Below are 19,688 nucleotides of genomic sequence, written 5' to 3'. Positions count from 1 at the left end.
TTAGTTTCCACTTTTCAAGGATCATTTTCATAACATGCCTAAAAAATTGAGATAACCCATCAGCTACTTTAGCGCTACTTGTTATTAATGTCCTCCATGATGATGAGGCCTAAAGAATATTTTAACATTTAATACAAGTATTTTAAAAAAGTTAAGTGGTGTCGATAAAAAGAAAATAAATTAAAGTCAAATACCAGAGAGGGAGCAGTAATAAGTGAAGATTTGCTGCATTTATGGGGTTGCAGTTTCAGACCCAAATATTGTTTTTCACTCTAGCTTCAAATCAGTTAAGATAATTTATATTAATCATAATTTAGAAAAAATAAAATAATAAACAGTGGAGGGTCTACTAGCCCGTAGAAGATTTTAGAGGCAATCAAAAACTGTTACAGCAAGGACAACACTGAGCAAAAGCATTCTGTCACAGATAGCATTACATCGTCACGAACAACTGATATGATCAAGGTCCTCGCGATCCTTTTAGTATCTTCAAAAACATCACAGTTGAAAACCAGGTTCAAAACTTAACAATTACAACCTTGGGGCAGACACTAAACCTTTTCTCTACTGTGATACGCAAATGAAGGGGTGGGAGGATCGATCTAAATACTGATATTATCGATACTATATAAGTACTTGGATCGGATGGAGATTATTGTCACTGTGGCATATTTTCATAAATACATGAAAAAAGTTCACCATACAGAGAGAAACGAGCTGCAACCAGTAATGTAAACGTGGTACTGTTCCTGAACAAAAACCAGTAAATCCATTGCCACAATGGCAACAAAACCAACCGGGCGTGTTCATAATTTTTGGTTAGACTCTCTTGACTTTTGCTCTGCAACAGTTGTTGTAGTAGATGCATTTTATTTTTTATACTGTTAATTTGTTTAGATTGAATCGATGACACTTTTTGTACTTTCTGACTTTATTTTTGAAATATTGTGCAGTTGAAAGTACAGTTGACACATTGACATTGTTCTATTTGTATTTTTGCTACATTGCTGCTTTTTATTTGACTCTCTTAAATTTTGTAGTGAAACAGTAAGAACAGAAATACTTCTATTTATTTTTTTTAAACCGTTAAAGTTTAAAATTGTAGTTATTTGCTAAAAAATGAAACATTTTTTTGTGTCTGAAATCTGTGTGCTGTAGTTACGGTAAATATAAGCTAACTTAAAAAGAAGCGTTCAATTATTCAATGATCATGACTTGGGCAAGCGAAAGGTATCCGCATCAGATCGGTATCGATCGATACTACCATGTATTTACATGGATTGGATAGATACTACGATTTACAGTATCACCCACCCCTAACGCCAACACTTGCATTGATTTAGATTTACATTAGACCCTTCTCCAGACAAAACAAGAAACGGGGAAGCGGCCTTTTAAGAGTCATCTTTAACTTCTAGTTTTTTAATTGTTGACTTGGTGACCAACAAAGCACAGTTACACCTTCATGATAATAAGTTGGTGCATTCAAGGACTATGGGTGATCCCGCTACCGTACACTAAAAAGCGACATAGCCTGAAATGAAAGCACAGAACTATGTTGAAACTCATTTCACAGTGAAACACTCCAAAATGTGAAAAGTTCACGCCAAATTCCTCACTTATCCCGGCTGGAGAATGAGAAGCTAAGTGAAGCTACGTCGGGCCCTTCAAATAGGAGACGGAACTCTCTCGGGTTTCTTGCCAATGTTTGCGTGGGAACATTTGGAATCACGCGAGGACATTCAAACGCCTGTGATGTTAGCGTGTAAATTGAGGAAGGAGAAGCCATTTCCTGGAGGAGCTGTGAAGCTATAAGCAGCGTACGCCACAACGGAGCCCAGCATCAAACCCGTCATGTACGAGACTGTCATCACGTTCCCTGGAACAAGAAAAAAACAACCAAACGTTACTTGGTGGACTTTCATCAAATTCCCAGTGGTCCCTAACCGTTTCTGTACCACGCAACGGTCTAATGTCCGACAATATTCTCACGGCCTGGGCCCGATAATAACATGAGCGATAATAGGAAGGCTAAATCCACTCTATGATCACTACACCACTGGGGACGTAGATGATGTAAGAAAAAAACATTAGGTTTTATTTTAGTATCACACAATTTCTAGTCACAGTGCTGTCCTGGAAGATATAAATAAACCCAAAAAAAGCACAGCAAGGGAAACAACTCTTTGGTGCATCTGATGATCAATTGGACTTTGAGTTACAATAAATCAATGCATTGTAAATCTTATTATCACCAGTGAGTAAAGCAACAAACTCAAAAGCTCCACAAGTGGTTCTCACAATCTATGTGTAGCACCGATAAAATAAACAGGTTTTTTTGAGGGGATCACTGTCGTGATTGCCCAAGTGAAGTCACCTGGGGCAATCCGTTTGGCGCGCTGGAGCGCACTTCCTGATTGGCTGACGTTCTCCGCTTAAGCGTTCTGCGTCCAGATAGGATCGTCCGAGTGTACTCTTTGTATCCCTGAGTGTTTCTCCAGACTACAAGGTACCCTCGACTCCTCTTGCCCGATTCATGCCTGCCTTCCGTTTTTGACCTGTTTCCGTTCCACGTTTTGCGACTACTCTCCCGCCATCGACTTACCCGCTAAGCTGCACCTTCCGTCTACTCGTCACGGAGCTGCCATTCCGCCCGAAGAGGCTGACGTTCAACAAGCGCCGACGTCCTAAGCCAGTCCAACAACTCTTTCAAATAAAAAGTCTTCTGAAACTAACGCTATTGGATCTGAGAGTCTGTTCTGGTTCGTGACAATCACTAAAATAAATTCACTATCTTGCTGCTTGCACATACTTTTGAGACATTTGAGATGTTACTCTTCAATATTTTTCTGTCAAAACTGACATGTATTCCGCCTCACCAAATGCGCGATTGCCTAGGCGACATCCCACTATTCCACAAACACGAAAAGGGCATTATAGGAAGGTATTCATTCCTCATTCGCTGCAATGGAGATGTCTTACCTGCAAGCTCCCTCTGTTCTGGTGCCACCTTGCCAGCAGCTTGAATCATGGGCACGGAGCCAAAGTAGCCGTTGGTGACGCCCATAAGCAGGGAGAAGAGACAGGGCCAGGCAGGGTGCGCAAGCATTGGCGCGTGGGCCGGGTACACGCACATGATGAAGAGCGGGATGAAGACCACTCTCAGGCAGGAGAAGAAGAGCAGGCGGCCACCAGACCAGTCGTAAGGAAGCGCTGCCAAGATCTGAACACGCGTTGAGGATTCGTAAGCTCTTCTGGGTTTGTTTGCATCAGCAACAATGCAGATCAAGAACGTGGGGGGAGTTTATTTCTGTTGGTCATTTTAATGATTACATTTAACCATTTTTCTATACTTTTAGTTTGCTTTTGTCAATAAAACGAGAAAACCAGCCAAATACATTTGAGACGATGGAGAACTCTTTTCATTTTTCCATTATTTTAACTCTAATTTTAACTTTTCATTATAGGGACATTGTGTATTATTTAGCGTCACCTAGTGGGAACAAAATATAATTCATAAAAAAAAGCTATATTGATTTAAGTGATATCATAAAATATAAAAGAACATTTTTTAATTTAGTCGCAGGTGAAGAAATGTGTATTTATTTGACATAACATGATGCTCACTTAAAACTGACATGATTGTTCACCATTTTGCTGCTAAGGGGCCCACAAAAATATCAAAAACCTGGCTGGGGAAACATTTAGCACTACACAATACAGCGACATCTAATGGTCAAATATAAATCAGTGTCCCTTTAGATAACATAGTAAAAATACTACTATAGTACTAATATAATTTACCTCATTTTTGTTTATTTATTTGTTTCTCTTTTTCTTTTAGTTTCCTTTCTCTTTCTCCTTTCTTTCTCTTTTTTCTTTTTCTTCTCTCTTTCTCTTTCTTCTTTATTTCTCTTTCTCCTTTCTTTCTCTTTCTCCTTTCTATCTCTTTCTCTGTCTCATTCTCCTTTCTCCTTTCTCCTTTCTTTCCCTTTTATCTTTCTTTCTCTTTTCTCTTTTTTCTTTTTGTTTCTATGACTTACATACAGACTTACTGACTGACTGACTGAGAAAACCATGTTTATTTTGTTTTTGTTTTTCTCATATATATTTAGCTTGCTGTGCCTAAAATATTTTCAAGTTGTTTTCTAAGTAAAACGAGAAAAAAATGCAAAATTAGGCAGACTGGTCCAAAATGGGAGATAACCTTCCTAGTTTTATTTCTTATTCTACTGATAGATTACTGATACTGGTACATTTTCAAATGTTTCAATGATTTATTTCACTTATTTTTTTTGTCATATAAAAAAGCAACAATTGTTCAATTACATATTATGCCATTTTTTAATATGCCCAGAGTTTAGCACAAATTACCATAGATAAATGATAATGTTGCTCAAGCTATTTTGATGAGCAGCTTCTCACCTTGCCCACAAAGTCAGACATATTGAAGGTGGCCATGATGAGGATGGGCAACCACTCTCCCAAGGTGGCGTTCCTCATCTCGGACTCAAGGCCAGGGAACAGGCACAGTGTGATGCTGTAGGTCACAGCTATGGACAGCATGTAGGCCCAGATCACCCGGGAAACCACATAACGGTGCAAAATAAGGTCTGTTCGGAGAGCAAAAACATAAAATCAGATTTTACTGTTTTAGATGGATGGAGTGGAGCACATAAGAAGCATTCATGTAAAAAAAGAGAAGAATTACCACAAATACCGGGCCAGGTTCTTCTGATCTTCAATTTTGGGGCGTCAAATCGCACATATGTCCCACCTACATAGTCTTCAACGCCATCTTCTGCTGCTGTGGTCCCAATTCCACCGTTTTTCTGAAAAACAGGCAAAAAATATTTTTTCAATGCATTTTTTGTTGAATAAAATCTTATCTGTAACGCTGAAGGCCCCTGAGAAGGTTTTTTTTTCGGCCCCCGAGGTGATCCTGATTCATTATTGTATCATACACCAGGAATCGCATTTGTTTTTACTGTATGTTACTTACCCTTTCACTTTTTTGATAGTGAATGATAGAAAATTGCTATATACATTTTCCTTTTATTGATTTTAGCCCACTTTTGCTAAAATAGAAACTTCTATTGTCGTAGCCTGGCAGCTTCTTCCATTTCATGTTCATATTACGGGGATCTTTGTATCAAGGAAATGTGCCTGTTGAAAGAATCCTGACAGAAACTTAAGAATATATTGCTAACCATATTTATCCATCCAATCTATTTATCTCAAGGGTCCCCAACATTTTTCAAGCTAAGAGCTACTTTTTGTTACTAATTTGCGCAAAGGGCACACTTTTTTATATGCATTTCTAAAATAACAACACATCATGTTATTACTATGTTGTTATTATGTTATTACGTGGTAATATTTGGAAGTAGGATTAAATAGACTCAGTCAACTACTAACAAAATAATTTTACTAGAAAATCACAATGACCCAGTGAGTCATTTGCAGGCAACTCATCTTCCCGTAGGCAGCACACTGGTGCCAGTGGGCATCACCTTGGAGACCCCTCATTTGTGTAATCTATATCTTTCTAAACTATTTTATAAATTGTGATTTGCGTGTGTGTGTGTGTGTGTGTGTGTGCGTGTGTGTGCTTGTATGTCGCTTATTGACTCCGAAACCACAGAGCCGTTTTTCATAAAAGTTGTACTTCAGGCCTCCCGGGGTGTCTTAAGCTAGGTTTCGTGTCAAAGCCTAATAAATACCCAAAAAATCGATAAACATCTGTTTTCGTCTGTTCCATTTTCGCGGGGTCTGTAACTCCCTCTAGCGGCCAACCTGGGTACTGCAGCTCACGGCCACCAACCACTCCAAGCAGCCGAATCCAGTTTTCCATCGGCCTGGCAATCCCAAGCCATTTTTTTTTTGTTAGAATATATATTTTTGCTTTATAGTAGGTTTTATTAGGTTTATTAGATTATAAGAGTCATTTGAACATTTTTTAACATTCGATAATTCTGGCTGTCAATTTGTAGCTTAAATTTTCTATACGCCCCCTCATCTATTCTATATATAATGTTTGTTTGTTTATTATTTTCCCCAAGAGACCAGAGCAGTCAGTGAAAGAGGTTTATTACTGTGTATGGAGAAAACAATTGACACAATTTATAAACACAACACTAGAAGAAATATAGCTCACCTTTCAAGAACATTTTCTACCACAAGCATTTATTTGTTTCCCTTTCATTGAAGTGAAAATGCATTAGCTTGTGCAGCTTCATGACACTAGCTTGTTATGCTACAGCAATTAGCAATCGCTGCAAATGACTGCAAGTTGATGACACACACACACAGACACACGTGCACAAGTACGTGCACGGACACACTAATCCATTTGTTGATTAAAGGTTCTGAGAGCCAGAAGGAACCACTCATCCAGATTATAGCCATTGTGTACTGCCTTAGTTTCTCCTGGCAACCAACACAAAGACTGCTCTGCATCATACGCGAGATGCAGAGGTAACACACAAACACACGCATACGCCACACAAACTCACGCACTGCTCTGCGCAAACGCTCAGTTTAACAAAAAACAGATTCGCCTCCTACATAGTCAGAAACAAGGTCTTGAGAGTTTATCTATTTTTACTTATGATATAAAATATATATATACTATTTTTTATGAACTATTTTTTAACAAGTAGTAGGCACTAAATAATTAACACTGGCCCTTTAAGACAGTAAGCTGTCAGTTGCAGATGCAGAATGAAAATAAGTTACTTTTGTGCACTAGACATCTATGCCAAAAATGTGTATTGTATTTATTGTGATGTTTGCCACTAGAAAATACATTTGCGGATTTATGTATAGTATTTCTCGTTTTTTCATAATTTCAAATTGATTTTAAAAGTAAAATGGGAACAAGTAAGAAGAGGCAAAATCTCATCTCATCTCATCTCATTAGCCGTACCGCTTATCCTCATTAGGGTCGCGGGGGGGCTGGAGCCCATCCCAGCCATCTTCGGGCAGTGGGCAGGGGACACCCTGAACTGGTTGCCAGCCAATCGCAGGGCACACGGGGACAGACAACTCATTCGCTCATTCACACCTAGGGACAATTTGGACCGGCCAATTCACCTGAAATGCATGTTTTTGGAATGTGGGAGGAAACCGGAGTGCCCGGAGGAAACCCACGCAAGCACGGGGAGAACATACAAACTCCGCACAGAAAGTCTGGAGCTGGATTTGAACCCACGACAGGTTCCCATGACATGAACTGTGCCGCACAAGCGCTAACCACTGCGCCGCCGTGCCGCCCAAGAGGCAAAATCTGTATTTTTATTATATTAATGTACTTAATTTATCTGATCCGTCTACAGTATCAAATCTAATCCAAATCTAAATTACTTAATAAATAGCGATATTTCTGTGTTTGCATGTGACTTATAGGCTCCGAAACTGCTGAACTGATTTCGTGAAAATATACGCTGTTGTTCTTTAGGCCTTCGCAAGCGTCTTTAGCTAGGTTCTGTCTGTGTCAAGGCACACCAAAGAAATACCAACAAAATTGTTAAACATCTGCTTTTGAGTGGTCAGCTTTTGTGGGGTCTCCAACGTCCACTGGCGGCCAAATTGTGTACTGCAGCTCTCAAGCACCGACCAGGCGACCACTTTATGCAGCCGAATCCAATCCAATAGGTCCGGGCCATTTGGCATGTTTTAAAATAAAATAAAAAATAATTGACGATCATTTTTATTTTATCTTTATTGTACTAAAAAATAAAAGAGATGTAAAGCGCAAAATGTCAGAAATGTTATATCGAAATGAGCAACATTATCACGGATGGCACATCTTTGTTTTATTCTACATAGTCTGTCTTGCTCTGAGTGAATAGGTACCACGTTGTGTTTGTAAGGTTTATTATCGCTTAATAAGGGGAATTGCAATCCTTCTTAAGGGGATCAATTGGCTGAGGCAGTTAAACTACAAATGTGGTTTATGTGCCTATAACAGGTTTGTTTACATTGCTAAAAACGAGGTCAGAATTGCTAACGTGGCAGTTGAGCCATTGCGTTTTTTGTATACATATAACACCAAGCTAGGTATTTTGTGATTTATATGAAATGAAATCACCTATGTCAAAATCAAGGCCCGCAGGCCAAATGTGGCCTGTCTCACAATTTCATGTGGCCGGCGAGGCAATGCTGAGAGAAGGACAACAGAAAAAGATGTCAAACAATGACTTGCAGTTTTACATATCTCCACTGGCCAGAGTCCGGTGCAACTCAAAAAGCACCCTCTGTAGGTGTAGTTGCTGACGACCATTAATCAACCAGAGAACTTTGAGGAAACCTATCCCGGTGTTATTTTAGTTAAAGTAAAAGTCACAGACTTTAAAGAAACCTTAGCTTCTTTCTATCATAGAGATGAAATCTAACAGCAAAGTTCCCATATTCAGGTAAACTTCTAAACGTCCGTTTTCTGCACCGCTTCTCCTCAATAGGGTCACGGGGGTGCAGGGGCCCATCCCAGGCATATTTGGACAGTGGGCAGATGACACTCTCAACTGGTTGCCAGCCAGTCGCAGGGTGCACAGAGACAGAGGACCATTTACAGGCTCTTTCAAACGTAAGGACAATTCAAGGTCACCAATTAACCTACAATGCAGGTTGTTAGAATGTGAAAAAAACAGGAGTGCCCAGAGGAAACTCGCAGGGAGAACATGCAAATCCTGCATGGGGAGGCTGGTAGCTGGAAGTCAATCATTGACCTCCGCATTGTGGAGCTGCACGCTAACCCCCCGGCTGCCGTGCCACTCTTCAGGTAAAAATCTTCATAAGATAATTAAAAAGAAGAAAGACTTTTAGATCATTGTATACTATTTTTTTCACTTCCCAGTCTGCATGTGATTCATAGGTCAAACAAACTGTAGAGGAAATAAATTCGATTGTTCCTTCGCTTTTTTTTTTCATTTACAAATGCACGGATGTAAACACTACAAAAGATTAGATTTTAGTGAAGGAAAAAATTATTGAGGAAAAAAAACCTTTAATAATCGTTGTATAATCAAATCTTAAATTGTGAGCCCCCTAAAAGGCCCCCAGCCCACCAACCAAGGCACACTTTTTATGCCATTAATTTACTGGTCCGGCCCCTGTGAGATTATTTTTTTTTAGTTTGTGGTGCTCGAGTTAAAGTGAGTTTGACATCCCTGCCTCAGATACACATTTTTGTGGTATTTTGGTGTCTGGTTCTTTTGAAATCTTGCTGTAGTCTCAACAAAACATGTGAATTTCCATGAGGACAACTTACAAATTTAACCTCATCGGCCGTGACGTCATGATGAACCCTGTAGCCAGTGGAGGTGACGCGGGGGTCGTGATCTTTGCCCTGACGTTTGCCCTGGTTTTGGCTGGTATAGTAGCGGATGAAGCGTGAGCGGCGCACCACCAGGTGGAGAAGGAAGCAGAGCATTTCCATGCCGATGGAGATGAGGAAGAAGATGAGCGTGTTCCTCCTTTCGTCCGGAATCAGCAGCTTGGTGAAGATGCGAGACAGCGAGATGATGACGCCTGCCGTGCCTGCACTCAAAGGTAGCGCCCAATTTCAGATGAGGTCATTGCAAACAGGGATTTTCTAATACTCACTCTCTCCGGTCATCACCCCCTGCGTGTACCTCTTGGGCAGCATCCCCATGTAACCATAGAAACTGGACTGCTGCACTGGAAACAAATGAGGAAGTGGTCAAGTAGTGGAGCAGTCAACCACTGGTGCTTCCTGGATGATTAAACTAAGACTTATAATATTGGAAAGTGTAAAAATGTGCCAAAAATGAATGATTTAAGTTGTAAATTGGAGAGCAATTGTTGTGTTTGTATTCTTTTATAATATTTGTATCAGCAAACAGCTGTCTCGGTTAGGTATCTCTTCTTCTACTCACTAATTTACTGTATATCCGTCACCTACTGGTTGAATTTTGAGGTTTTCTGGAATCAGTTTTGGATATGATCCATTTCTCTACATATTGAGGGTCAGGGGTGGGCAAACTACAGCCCTGTGTGTCCCATCGGGCTTCTTAATCCAGCTGCCAAATAAAAAGGGTAAAAATATAAGGTAAATACTGGGTGTCCCTAAAATCCTGTACGTACAATTGACCTTTATACCGACAATATACTTTTTTTTCCCCTTTCAGATTTGTGAATGGCCGATATTGTGCTTATCCGTAAGCCAAATATGTTCTGGAAACATTCTGGAAATGATCAATCTGAAGTGCAAAGACTGTTTTGGGCATTTGTGTGTGGAGCCCTGCACTACAGCTTAATTTTCACATTTCCAGAATGTTTTAGGAACATTTTTGTGTTTTCCTGGTAACTTCTCATTTAACTTCACAAATGTATGGTTTTCTCATACATATAAAATATCATTACATAATACCAATAATGATACTATTAATATAGGCCTGTAGATAAAGAGTGAGGCATGCAATTCTCTTGCCTCATGTTAGAGGGGCGATAGTGAGACCAAGGATTTTGATTTGGTGCACAGCTCAGCCACAAACAGTATAATTGGTGATAACACTTGTAACCAAACAGAAAGTCAAGGCCCCCCCCCCCCCCCCCCCCCCCCAGTTTTTTTCTCTCTTTTGTATAGATTTTTTTTCATGTCGGTCCTTTTATTTAAAGGAGGACTTCATTTATAAGTTTAGGTAAGATAATGTCTTTTTTTTTCTATGCCTCTGTTTATATATATTGCAGTTTATATATTGTCGTCACTCAAATGACGAATAATATGTAGTTTCATTTATTTGTAAATCTGACCGTCCCTCACCAGAAACTAACCTCAATACAATGATGATTTTTATGATGTACATGATACAAAGTGTTTTTTGTATTCTGTATCTGTTTATTGATAATCGTGTTCCATACATCTTAAAGCTTGGATACAAACAGACTTATTGACACAGACTTGTTGGCTGTAGTAAACAAACATGGGCATGAATATTTGTGCATTAATATATCCCTGCTCCGCTCCACTATCCTTTGTAAAATCTCAATTGCGCACTGAAAAATATACATCGTATTAAAAATGGGTATTCTATTGAAACATAAGTGTTCATATTTTATTTATCGGGAATTTTGTTGTTACTAAATGTTATTGCACAATTGTTCATTGCGCTATTATTACCATGTAGGAGAGCCTCTAAGCACTACCATGCAATTCTTTTCGCCAATTTATTGCAGTTTTGACATCTTCTTTTTTCTTTTAAGTTTTAATACATGTTAATGTTGTTAATCCTGGAGTGCCATGTCCAGTTCCGATGCAAACAAGGTTTACTACGTTGTTCTCAATGACAATAAGGACAATTCTAATTCCAATTCCTCCAATTATCCTCATTATCCTCCTCATCATAATTTTCAATAAAACAAATGCATGTAAATAATTAAATAAAAATAAATTAATAAAGAGAATACACATAAATAAATAAAAAGCTGAAAAAACTTATAAGATAAATCTAAATGATAAAAAAATATGTTGTGAATAATTAAATGAATGCACTGTATATCCATTACAAATGGATTATAAATCAATAAATGCACAATAAATCATCATTACAAATACATCCTCTACATTTTAAGTGCGTTTAAGTGCTTACCTGTACACCCAAAGGCCACAATTCCCACTGAAACCAAATTGATGATATAGGCTTGACTAGTGGTAAACTTTGCCAACCAGACATCAAACACACTGACAAATATCAAAGGCCCCAATGCTAAAACGTAGCCTGCAAAAAAAAAACAAAAAAAAACAGTGCACTTAAGTCAAGATCATCATCAGCATCCCCAGTGAAAAGCTCACACGTCGATCTGAACTTTATTATCCTCAATGTGGAGCATGCTTAACTAGATGTTACCTCAAAGACTCAAGTGGCTTTATGTTGTAGTGCAAGATGACTATGATGCAAAACTAGGGTTTAAGAGAATGTTACGACCAAATACAGCATACAAAATAAAGACTTTAAAGGTTACAGTTGATCACATCCATTACATTTACTGCTCTTTACTTTCACTGTCTCAAGCGGCTTCTTGTTGTGATTACATTTGACTCACCCACAGTGATTCTGGTGTGCATACTGAGGCGCTCCACCAGCACGTTGTTGAGAAGGACGGCAAGAAGAGCCACCAGGATGTATGTCAGACTCATATCAAACACAATGGACGTTCCTGCAAGACAAGGTCTGCATGACCTCCAGTAAAGTGGTTGGTTTTGGCGGCATTTGCACCTTTAAACTTGTGATGGAGGTAGTCCACGTCTGTGATGAAGCTGTTGTAGGGCAACAGGAAGCCCACGCCAGCCAATAGCATTGCAAAGTAGATGCCATGGTAACGGTCGTCGGGGATGAGCTCCTCAAAGTCTGAGCGGGAAGGTAGGAGACAGAAGTTGTAAATAAAAAATAATACGCAATCAGAGTCTGGGGCAGACTCTCTTCATATTCATGAAAAGCCTGGTAAGATGAAACATGCAAGAGAACAGGAATCATGTATTCCTGGCTTTTGTATCATATGCTTGTAGGTGAACCAATGTTTTGTTTCTAGGGAAACAATATTCTATGAGATTGAACATGAAGAAAACACACTAATAAAGGAAACACACGCTTGTCTGTAGATCTGCATACTTATCAGGACTATCATTGATCAACCTTTTCACTATTACCATGTAACAATCCTGCACTCGGATTCCTGTTTTTCTGTAGGTTCCCTCTCTATCGCTCTCTCTTCTATCGCTCGACCTTACCTCATTTGCCTACTCACTTCCGGGTTCAATTTTCCTTTTAGCAGTAGCCACTTGTCTTGATATCCCCATGTTTTTTCCTTGTATCACTACTCATATCCTTCCCTTTATTAGTAGTCCACTTGGTTCCGTGCTAGTTCATTGTCTTCCTCATCATGTCCCAAGCACCCCTGTCGGAGTTTCTTGTTTTTCCAGCGCACCAAATCCCTGCCTGCTCTTCTGGTTCACAAGGATCGCCTGATGAACTTTTGGACAGTTGCCATCGCCGCTTGGATTTACTGGAACATTGACCCTTTGTCTGCTTTTTGGATCTTGGTTGTTGCCTCTGGTGTTATAGATACTGGGGCCTCGCAACCTGACTTTCTGTGTACGTAATCCTGCCCAAATAAAAGACGACCTTTTACTGCTATAATTTATAAGTTTCTGCACAGTGCTTCCGACCAGCCCGAGTGGGTTCCTGACATATCAGGCTTGTGTTTACACAGAATACACCAAAAAATGCAAATTGGAGTATAGATAATGATTTGATTTGAAAACATTCCAAACTAATATGTAGTGGAGTGGCTGTGTGCAATTATTAAAGCAACTCCAATTATGCCCCCGAAAGTACAGCAGTTCTATAAACAAGTTTTACTTTTTCCAACGCACAATTATTTTCATTAAATAAATCTCACACTGACACATGCAAAGGAGTTTGCTTATGATGCCAGTTTGTTATTTTGACTATTATACCTCACTGTTGTTTGTTATTTTGACAATTGTGGATCGTTTACATCAACCCCAACTGGATTTTCCCCCCTTTTAAACAAACTCAACTCAAAGGATCACCCATTTTGTTTTTATTTAATTTGAGCCAATATTATTTAAATATGTTGTGTTATTGTAAATGTTTAAAAGTTTTAGTATAGTTCTATTTATCCAACTGTGTCATTCGGTTATTTGTTTCTCCAAGCTCCTAGATGAACCTAGTCTCCATACCCTGAAGTGGGTTGTAATGTAATCTCTCCTCTTTTTGAATGTCTACTGTAATCTTATCATCATTAAATCCCGTTAAAAAAATGGAAAAGGAAAGCCAGCTGCAACAACGTCATCGATTTTGGAGACAAAAACTGACGGCAAGACTTTCTCCCATATACAATCATCTTTTGCAGAACTGCACAGTGCATGATGCCACACATCCGCTTCCTGCTATTATTGGTGTGTGTTTGTCTTGCTTTTCTCGCAGATCCAAATTGACAGCAATGTGAGAGGAGTAATGGGGTTGAAGGTCAGATGGAGGTTATCTGATTAACATAATTGAATGAGCAAGGCGTCAGTTTTCTGTTGACAAAGTCGTTCTTTGGCAGCTACACATGTACCTCTGTATTCTCGCTCACTTCTCTGATATGTAAGGACTGCTTAATGAGTTTCTTTCTCTTCTTTGAGTTGTTGTGGCGCCTCTGAAACGTCTATAATTAAGCCACCCCTTTTGTGTTGTGGACCATATTCACAGAAAAAGACTTTGCATTCTGCACAATTTTAAAAAATAAATGATGAATCGAATCAATTGTGTGTGCTCACCGGGCTCAGACAGCGCCAGAACGCCTCTCTCCGGGACCTCTTTGCCGATCTCCTCCTCCTCCAGCTGGTAGGAATCAAAACTGAAGCTCTGCACCACTCCGCTCTCTTGCCCATCCCTCCATCCCTCCCGTCCAGCGTCTCTCCATCCCGCTCGAACTCCCTCCCTCCACACGTCCCTCTCCTCGGGCGTCGGCACCGGTGTGGGCCGACGCCGCTCTGCTCCCATCACGTCCATCTTCTGCAGGCGAGTGGGACGCTCGCTAGATGCTTCCAGGCACAGGCATGCCGTGCACAAACACCGAGAGGAGGGAGGCGGGAAGCTGTTGGATGACGGCCGAGCTGCAGGGGAACCATGGGAACCAGATGTAAAAGATGTTCGGGTACAAAAGAATAGACATCTGTCATAAGCTTTAATAAAGAGAGTGACAGACAAGCCAAGGTTGTATGAGAGGTGGGAGCCCATTTTGTGTGTGTTGTTAAAGAGCAGGTGACAAAAGATGCATGACTGTGAGTTAATTAAATACTATGTTATGAATCAATTATTGAGCTACAAATGAATTTTGTGGTGTTAGTATTTGTCTTTTTAGCAAGGGAGTTGGGTGTTTACAATCTTTTTAGATACATTCCATACCTGTCAATCTCAGCCAATCGTCCCCTGTATTGATGATTACAATTCGTCTTAAGTAATAATAAACCTTACAAACACACACACACAGCCCCTATTTACCCACGGGAGTGGTGGCCCATGAGTGCATCCTCTGCTGGCATTCTCTGCTGGCCCCAAAAATATCTATATCATGTGTTGTTAATTATTTGTTGTACGTCAATACTTATCAAATAATTCCAATGCGTCTCTAAGCTTCCTTTCATTGGTTTTCCCTGGTCGTTGCTTTCAGATGTGTGCTTTTATATTTAAGCATTTAACAAATCACATTTCAGCCATTATTTGTTGCAAGGCTCAGAAACCTACCTGGAGGCATGCAGAATTATATTTTCTTGCCTTGACCTGTGAAATCAGTTTTAGAGAACGTAATTGTTTATTTTTGGCCAATCAGATTCTGAGGTGGCGTCTGTTAGGAAGCTAGATGGCGTTGAGCAACGTCACCGGTTTCACAAGGTGTGACTGGCCAGCTACTAGTGACCGAAACAATCTGGATTAGAGCGGAAATAGGCAAAATGATATTGGTTTAACAAAAAAAAGAAACAAACTTTTATAAAGAAAACTATGAATCACCGTACAAAAGCTGTTATGCGGCGTACACAATTTGAAATGATGAGAAATGTGTAAAATATCTGGAAAACGCACAAGTTTACAGGTATGACATTCTTTATTCATTGTTCCTCTTAACCTTGTTGTAGAAAAAGGCCTACATTGGTACCTGTGGCTTTTAATAATACAATACATAGCATTAGTACTCACTCATCATTTCGCAGTATATATGCTAGTATTTAATGACAAATAAAAATGTGTTTTTAATTAAATAAAGAAATAAAAAAAGTGTTCCTTAATTGTTTTCCTCTGTGCTTTAAATGCCTCCATCTTAAAACCAGTGTTTTTGAGTTAAAAACTAGTTATGGCCATCAAGTTTACAATATATTACTGGCGGTTAAGTGACACAACCGAATGTGAACAAATAACACCCAAAGCACGCAAGCGCTATATCAGCGTCATGGGGAGTGTTAAGGAAAAAGTGCAACAATGAGACACATGCTCCTTTTTGTCATGTAAACACAATCTTTATTGGGATACACTCTGATGCCACTGTGCATTTAGAACCAATTATTTTGAACTTTAACACAATCTGAAGAGAATGACATTGACAAATAGGCAGTATTTTATAGATACTGCATGCTTTCATTATGGTTGTGGGTGTTCTGGATTCTATCTTAGACAGCTGACAGGAAGGTATTTACAGGACTGCACAATATAATGGCACTTATACTCACAAACATTGACAACCATGGACGTATTAGAAGCACCACGAATATGTTAACCTCAGACTAAATTTGACTTAATTTCTTAAAGCCCCAGTGTGTAATATTTGCCCACTAGAAGGCAATGCATTTTCTAATGCCAAAAGAAAAACAGTGCCACAGCAGACATGCCAGACAAACATGGCGGCGACCTCTAGGGTTGGGCTTCCACTATGTAAAATAAATACCAATTTCTTTATCATTGCTTTTTTAAAAATTAAGATTTGTATGATAGTTCATGTATTTGTTAATAATATTTAAATCAATGTTTTTGTGCCATAAGGAGGCACGAGATATTACACACTGTCTCTTTAAGGGACAGTACATATTATTTGAACACTAGACATCACTCTATTGGGACTTCCAACCAGAAACGTGCACTAAGAAGCACATAGAGGAATACAAACCATGGAGACTGAAAGTGACCAGACCACACTATGTTTTCCTATTTTTTGGCCCAACGTTTTGCCAAGTACCGGTATTTGTTTCTTGACGGTTGTAGCAGCGAGATGACTGGCAATTACATCAGGTCCCTTCAGCTTCTTCTCATGTTACGTAAAATAAATGCAAATTTCTTCATTTCTTCACTTTATATGACAGTTCGTGTATTTTTGACCGATATTTAAACCAATGTAGTTTTTCCTAACAGGATGATTATTTTTTTACCAAATGGAGGCGTTAAATAATACACACTGTCCCTTTAATTGTCTTTTATTTTCTGTTAATAATACTATGATACAGACGCATTTATAAATTATACGGCAAATCCAATCACACTAACAAAAAAAAAATAATGGTCTATTTTCATCGAGCATTAGCGTTATGCAATCGAAGGAAAAGAATCAGCCGTCACTAAATTTAAAGGTCATCTTAGGTTTATTCTCGTGAGGTGGGGTAAAAGCTACTTTTTTATCTTCAGCCGCAAACCATTCCGTTAACAACCTCGAGGAGGCCCTCGCGAACATCTTGTGTGAAATGAAAATGCAAGTCTGTTACAATAATTAAAGCGTCCTCGGAGATTGTGTAGATTGGCTTTAAGGGAAAAAACATTAGACCACGTAGATGTGTTTTCATGAAAAGCGCTCATCAAAATGACGACAGGCAAAGCAAAAAACGCCGTTTGGGAAAGAAACACAAATTATAGAGGTAAAGCTTACCAGTGCAAAACACGGTTACTGATTATTTTCTGTCATACTTCGCCCATTGCACTCTCTTCATTTAACCACCTTTTACTCAGGTTGTACTTGAAAATGTTTCCCTAGAAAGCCACAAGAATAGCAACAACAGGTTACCTCAGTGCTTCGACCGCCCCTCTGTCTGACCGCCTCTTCGCCTCCGTCCTGATGGCTCCTCAGTCGGTCTCCATCCAGACAGTCTCACGCCTCCTGACGCAGCATCCAGTGTCTGAGAAGGAAAAGAAGCGGGAGGGATGGGGAGGAGGAGAGGGAGGGCAGAGATATAATAAAGCAGAGAGAGAGAGAGAGAGAGAGAGAGAGAGAGAGAGAGAGAGAGAGAGAGAGAGAGAGAGAGAGAGAGAGAGAGAGAGAGAGAGACAGAGAGAGAGAGAGAGAGAGAGAGAGAGAGAGAGAGAGAGAGAGAGAGAGAGAGAGAGAGAGAGAGAGAGAGAGAACACGCTTTTTTTTTGCTGCCGTTATTGAAAGTTCTCTTACTGGGTTATCAAATCTATCTATCTATCTATCTATCTATCTATCTATCTATCTATCTATCTATCTATCTATCTATCTATCTATCTATCTATCTATCTATCTATCTATCTTTTTGGTTTGAACAAATTTATTGACACTAAAAACAGAAAACAATCATGACAATCTCAACAGCAATTAAGCACATTCACAATATTATATTCCAATATTACGTTTTTAACAGCAAACACAAAGTGAGGTTTGAACAAACCTTCTCGAAAATCAAACATATTCACAATTTCATTATATAACATCTTTGTTAGTGTCAATAGATCCGTCCAGGCCACAGTCGATTGTCCTCGGTCTGAACAAATCCACTGACACCAACAGCAGCAAAACACAGCCATCAAGCATATTCACAATTTTTTTATATCTGACAATATGATGTGGCGATATGACGTTTTAACATTTTTTCCTGACATTTTCAACATCAATTAAACAATTTCAGAGTTATTTTCTTTTAACAGTATCTATCTATCTATCTATCTATCTATCTATAAGGTTTGTTTTGTTTTGTTGTTGCTGGTTTTTGACAATACATACCAGGTTTGTTGAGCACACTTGGGGTCCATTCAGGCTTCCCTGCATTTGTGTCTACCTCCACAAACATGAGTGTATGACCCAATCACCAAAAGACCCTGTGGGAAGATTCCATATCCCTGTCTCGGCCGTGAGGAGAGGATCCCTTGCCGCTTCTGGTCCCTGTTCTAGCAAAGAAGGACAGGGACCAATGACCACCCTTTTCCCATTAGCGAGAAAGTCCCTATCCCAGCAGCAAGGTGAGGAGTCCTTGACTGCTTCTGGCCCTGTTGCGGCAGGGACAGACTAGGACCTTCAGCTATTCCATGTTCAGATTTGGTTCTGTCAATAAACACCATTTTTGTTCAGCACAGCTGCCTCCATTCCGGCTTCCCCTAACTTTGTCATTTAGGGCTATAAGAATAAATGACACGAGACTCTATCTACACAAAGTATCATTGCGTGCCACCAGTTGGCTGGACTATGATATAAGTGAACGTTACATGAAATAATTTTGCCTGATACTAGAAAACCTCAACCCGCACACTGACAAGGGACAGATGAAGAGACAGAGGAGCAGCAGTACATAAATACGAGAGATGAAAGTGGGGAGAGCAGGTGCAGATGTACAGATAAAGAGATCAAGGGAGCAAAACAGATGGGAGGAAAAGCAGGAGGAAGAAGAGCGTTCACTTGTGTGGTGAAACAGATGAAGGTTTGAAAATTTGGGGGGCTGTCAGCCCATCTGTATTACAGGAAGTAGGGTAATGATTGCAATGGTTTGAACACCATCCTATAATTAATTTTTTCTTCACACACAAAAATGTTTAATGCTTTTGAAGGTTTTTACTTAGGCGAGCGCTAAGTTATTCCTAAATTAGACCAAATGACTACCATAAAAAAGCTGATTCTCATTTGATTGCAGTTTGAAAATGATGGTCAAGTTCTGACGATTTATTTATCCCGGTTATATAAGGGCGTGCAACTCAGTCACATAGGTGAGAACAAATAGGAGTTTTGAATTCTGAATCATGGGAACCATAGAATAATGCCATGTCTGCACATTGTGTTCCAATCAATGTTGTTAACGTGGCAAGCATTGTGGATCACATGAGATTTCATCTGGGAATGTAAGCTATTGCAATTTGTGTTAGATTAATGAAAAATGTGAAAACATGGTAACC

The 19,688-nt window shown here is 39.5% G+C and overlaps 1 protein-coding gene across 2 annotated transcripts; it reads right to left on the bottom strand.

Moving 5' to 3' along the window:
• Positions 1-665: 665 nt before the first annotated feature.
• Positions 666-17,705, bottom strand: slc29a4a (solute carrier family 29 member 4a). Of its 2 annotated transcripts, none has more exons than XM_088333213.1 (11): positions 17,575-17,705; positions 14,309-14,647; positions 12,240-12,371; positions 12,067-12,180; positions 11,613-11,741; positions 9,607-9,681; positions 9,272-9,540; positions 4,712-4,832; positions 4,426-4,613; positions 2,983-3,223; positions 666-1,879 (listed from the first exon to the last, which is right to left on the bottom strand). In XM_088333213.1, exons 2-11 carry the CDS (start codon positions 14,541-14,543, stop codon positions 1,743-1,745), a joined length of 1,641 nt encoding a protein of 546 aa, XP_088189339.1. In that variant the 5' UTR covers positions 14,544-14,647; positions 17,575-17,705; the 3' UTR covers positions 666-1,742. The 2 variants fall into 2 exon arrangements, with proteins under 2 accessions (XP_088189339.1, XP_088189347.1); XM_088333221.1 differs by having other exon boundaries at positions 4,721-4,832.
• Positions 17,706-19,688: the final 1,983 nt, after the last annotated feature.

Source organism: Urocampus carinirostris, chromosome 1, assembly GCF_059441175.1.
Source record: "Urocampus carinirostris isolate Australia breed hairy pipefish chromosome 1, RoL_Ucar_1.0, whole genome shotgun sequence".
NCBI classification, from domain to species: Eukaryota; Metazoa; Chordata; class Actinopteri; order Syngnathiformes; family Syngnathidae; genus Urocampus; species Urocampus carinirostris.
Note: the sequence above shows the minus strand (reverse complement) of the source record. Positions and strands in the feature narration are given on the sequence as shown.

What these genes read in the sequence shown, in the direction of transcription:
- slc29a4a (XM_088333213.1), bottom strand. Translation starts at nt 14,543, where the DNA reads ATGGACGTGATGGGAGCAGAGCGGCGTCGGCCCACACCGGTGCCGACG. An exon ending in TCTGGCGCTGTCTGAGCCCG is followed by an intron (nt 12,372 to 14,308) that starts GTGAGCACACAC and finishes CTTCCCGCTCAG; the next exon opens with ACTTTGAGGAGCTCATCCCC. An exon ending in TGTCTGACTTTGTGGGCAAG is followed by an intron (nt 3,224 to 4,425) that starts GTGAGAAGCTGC and finishes ACGCGTGTTCAG; the next exon opens with ATCTTGGCAGCGCTTCCTTA.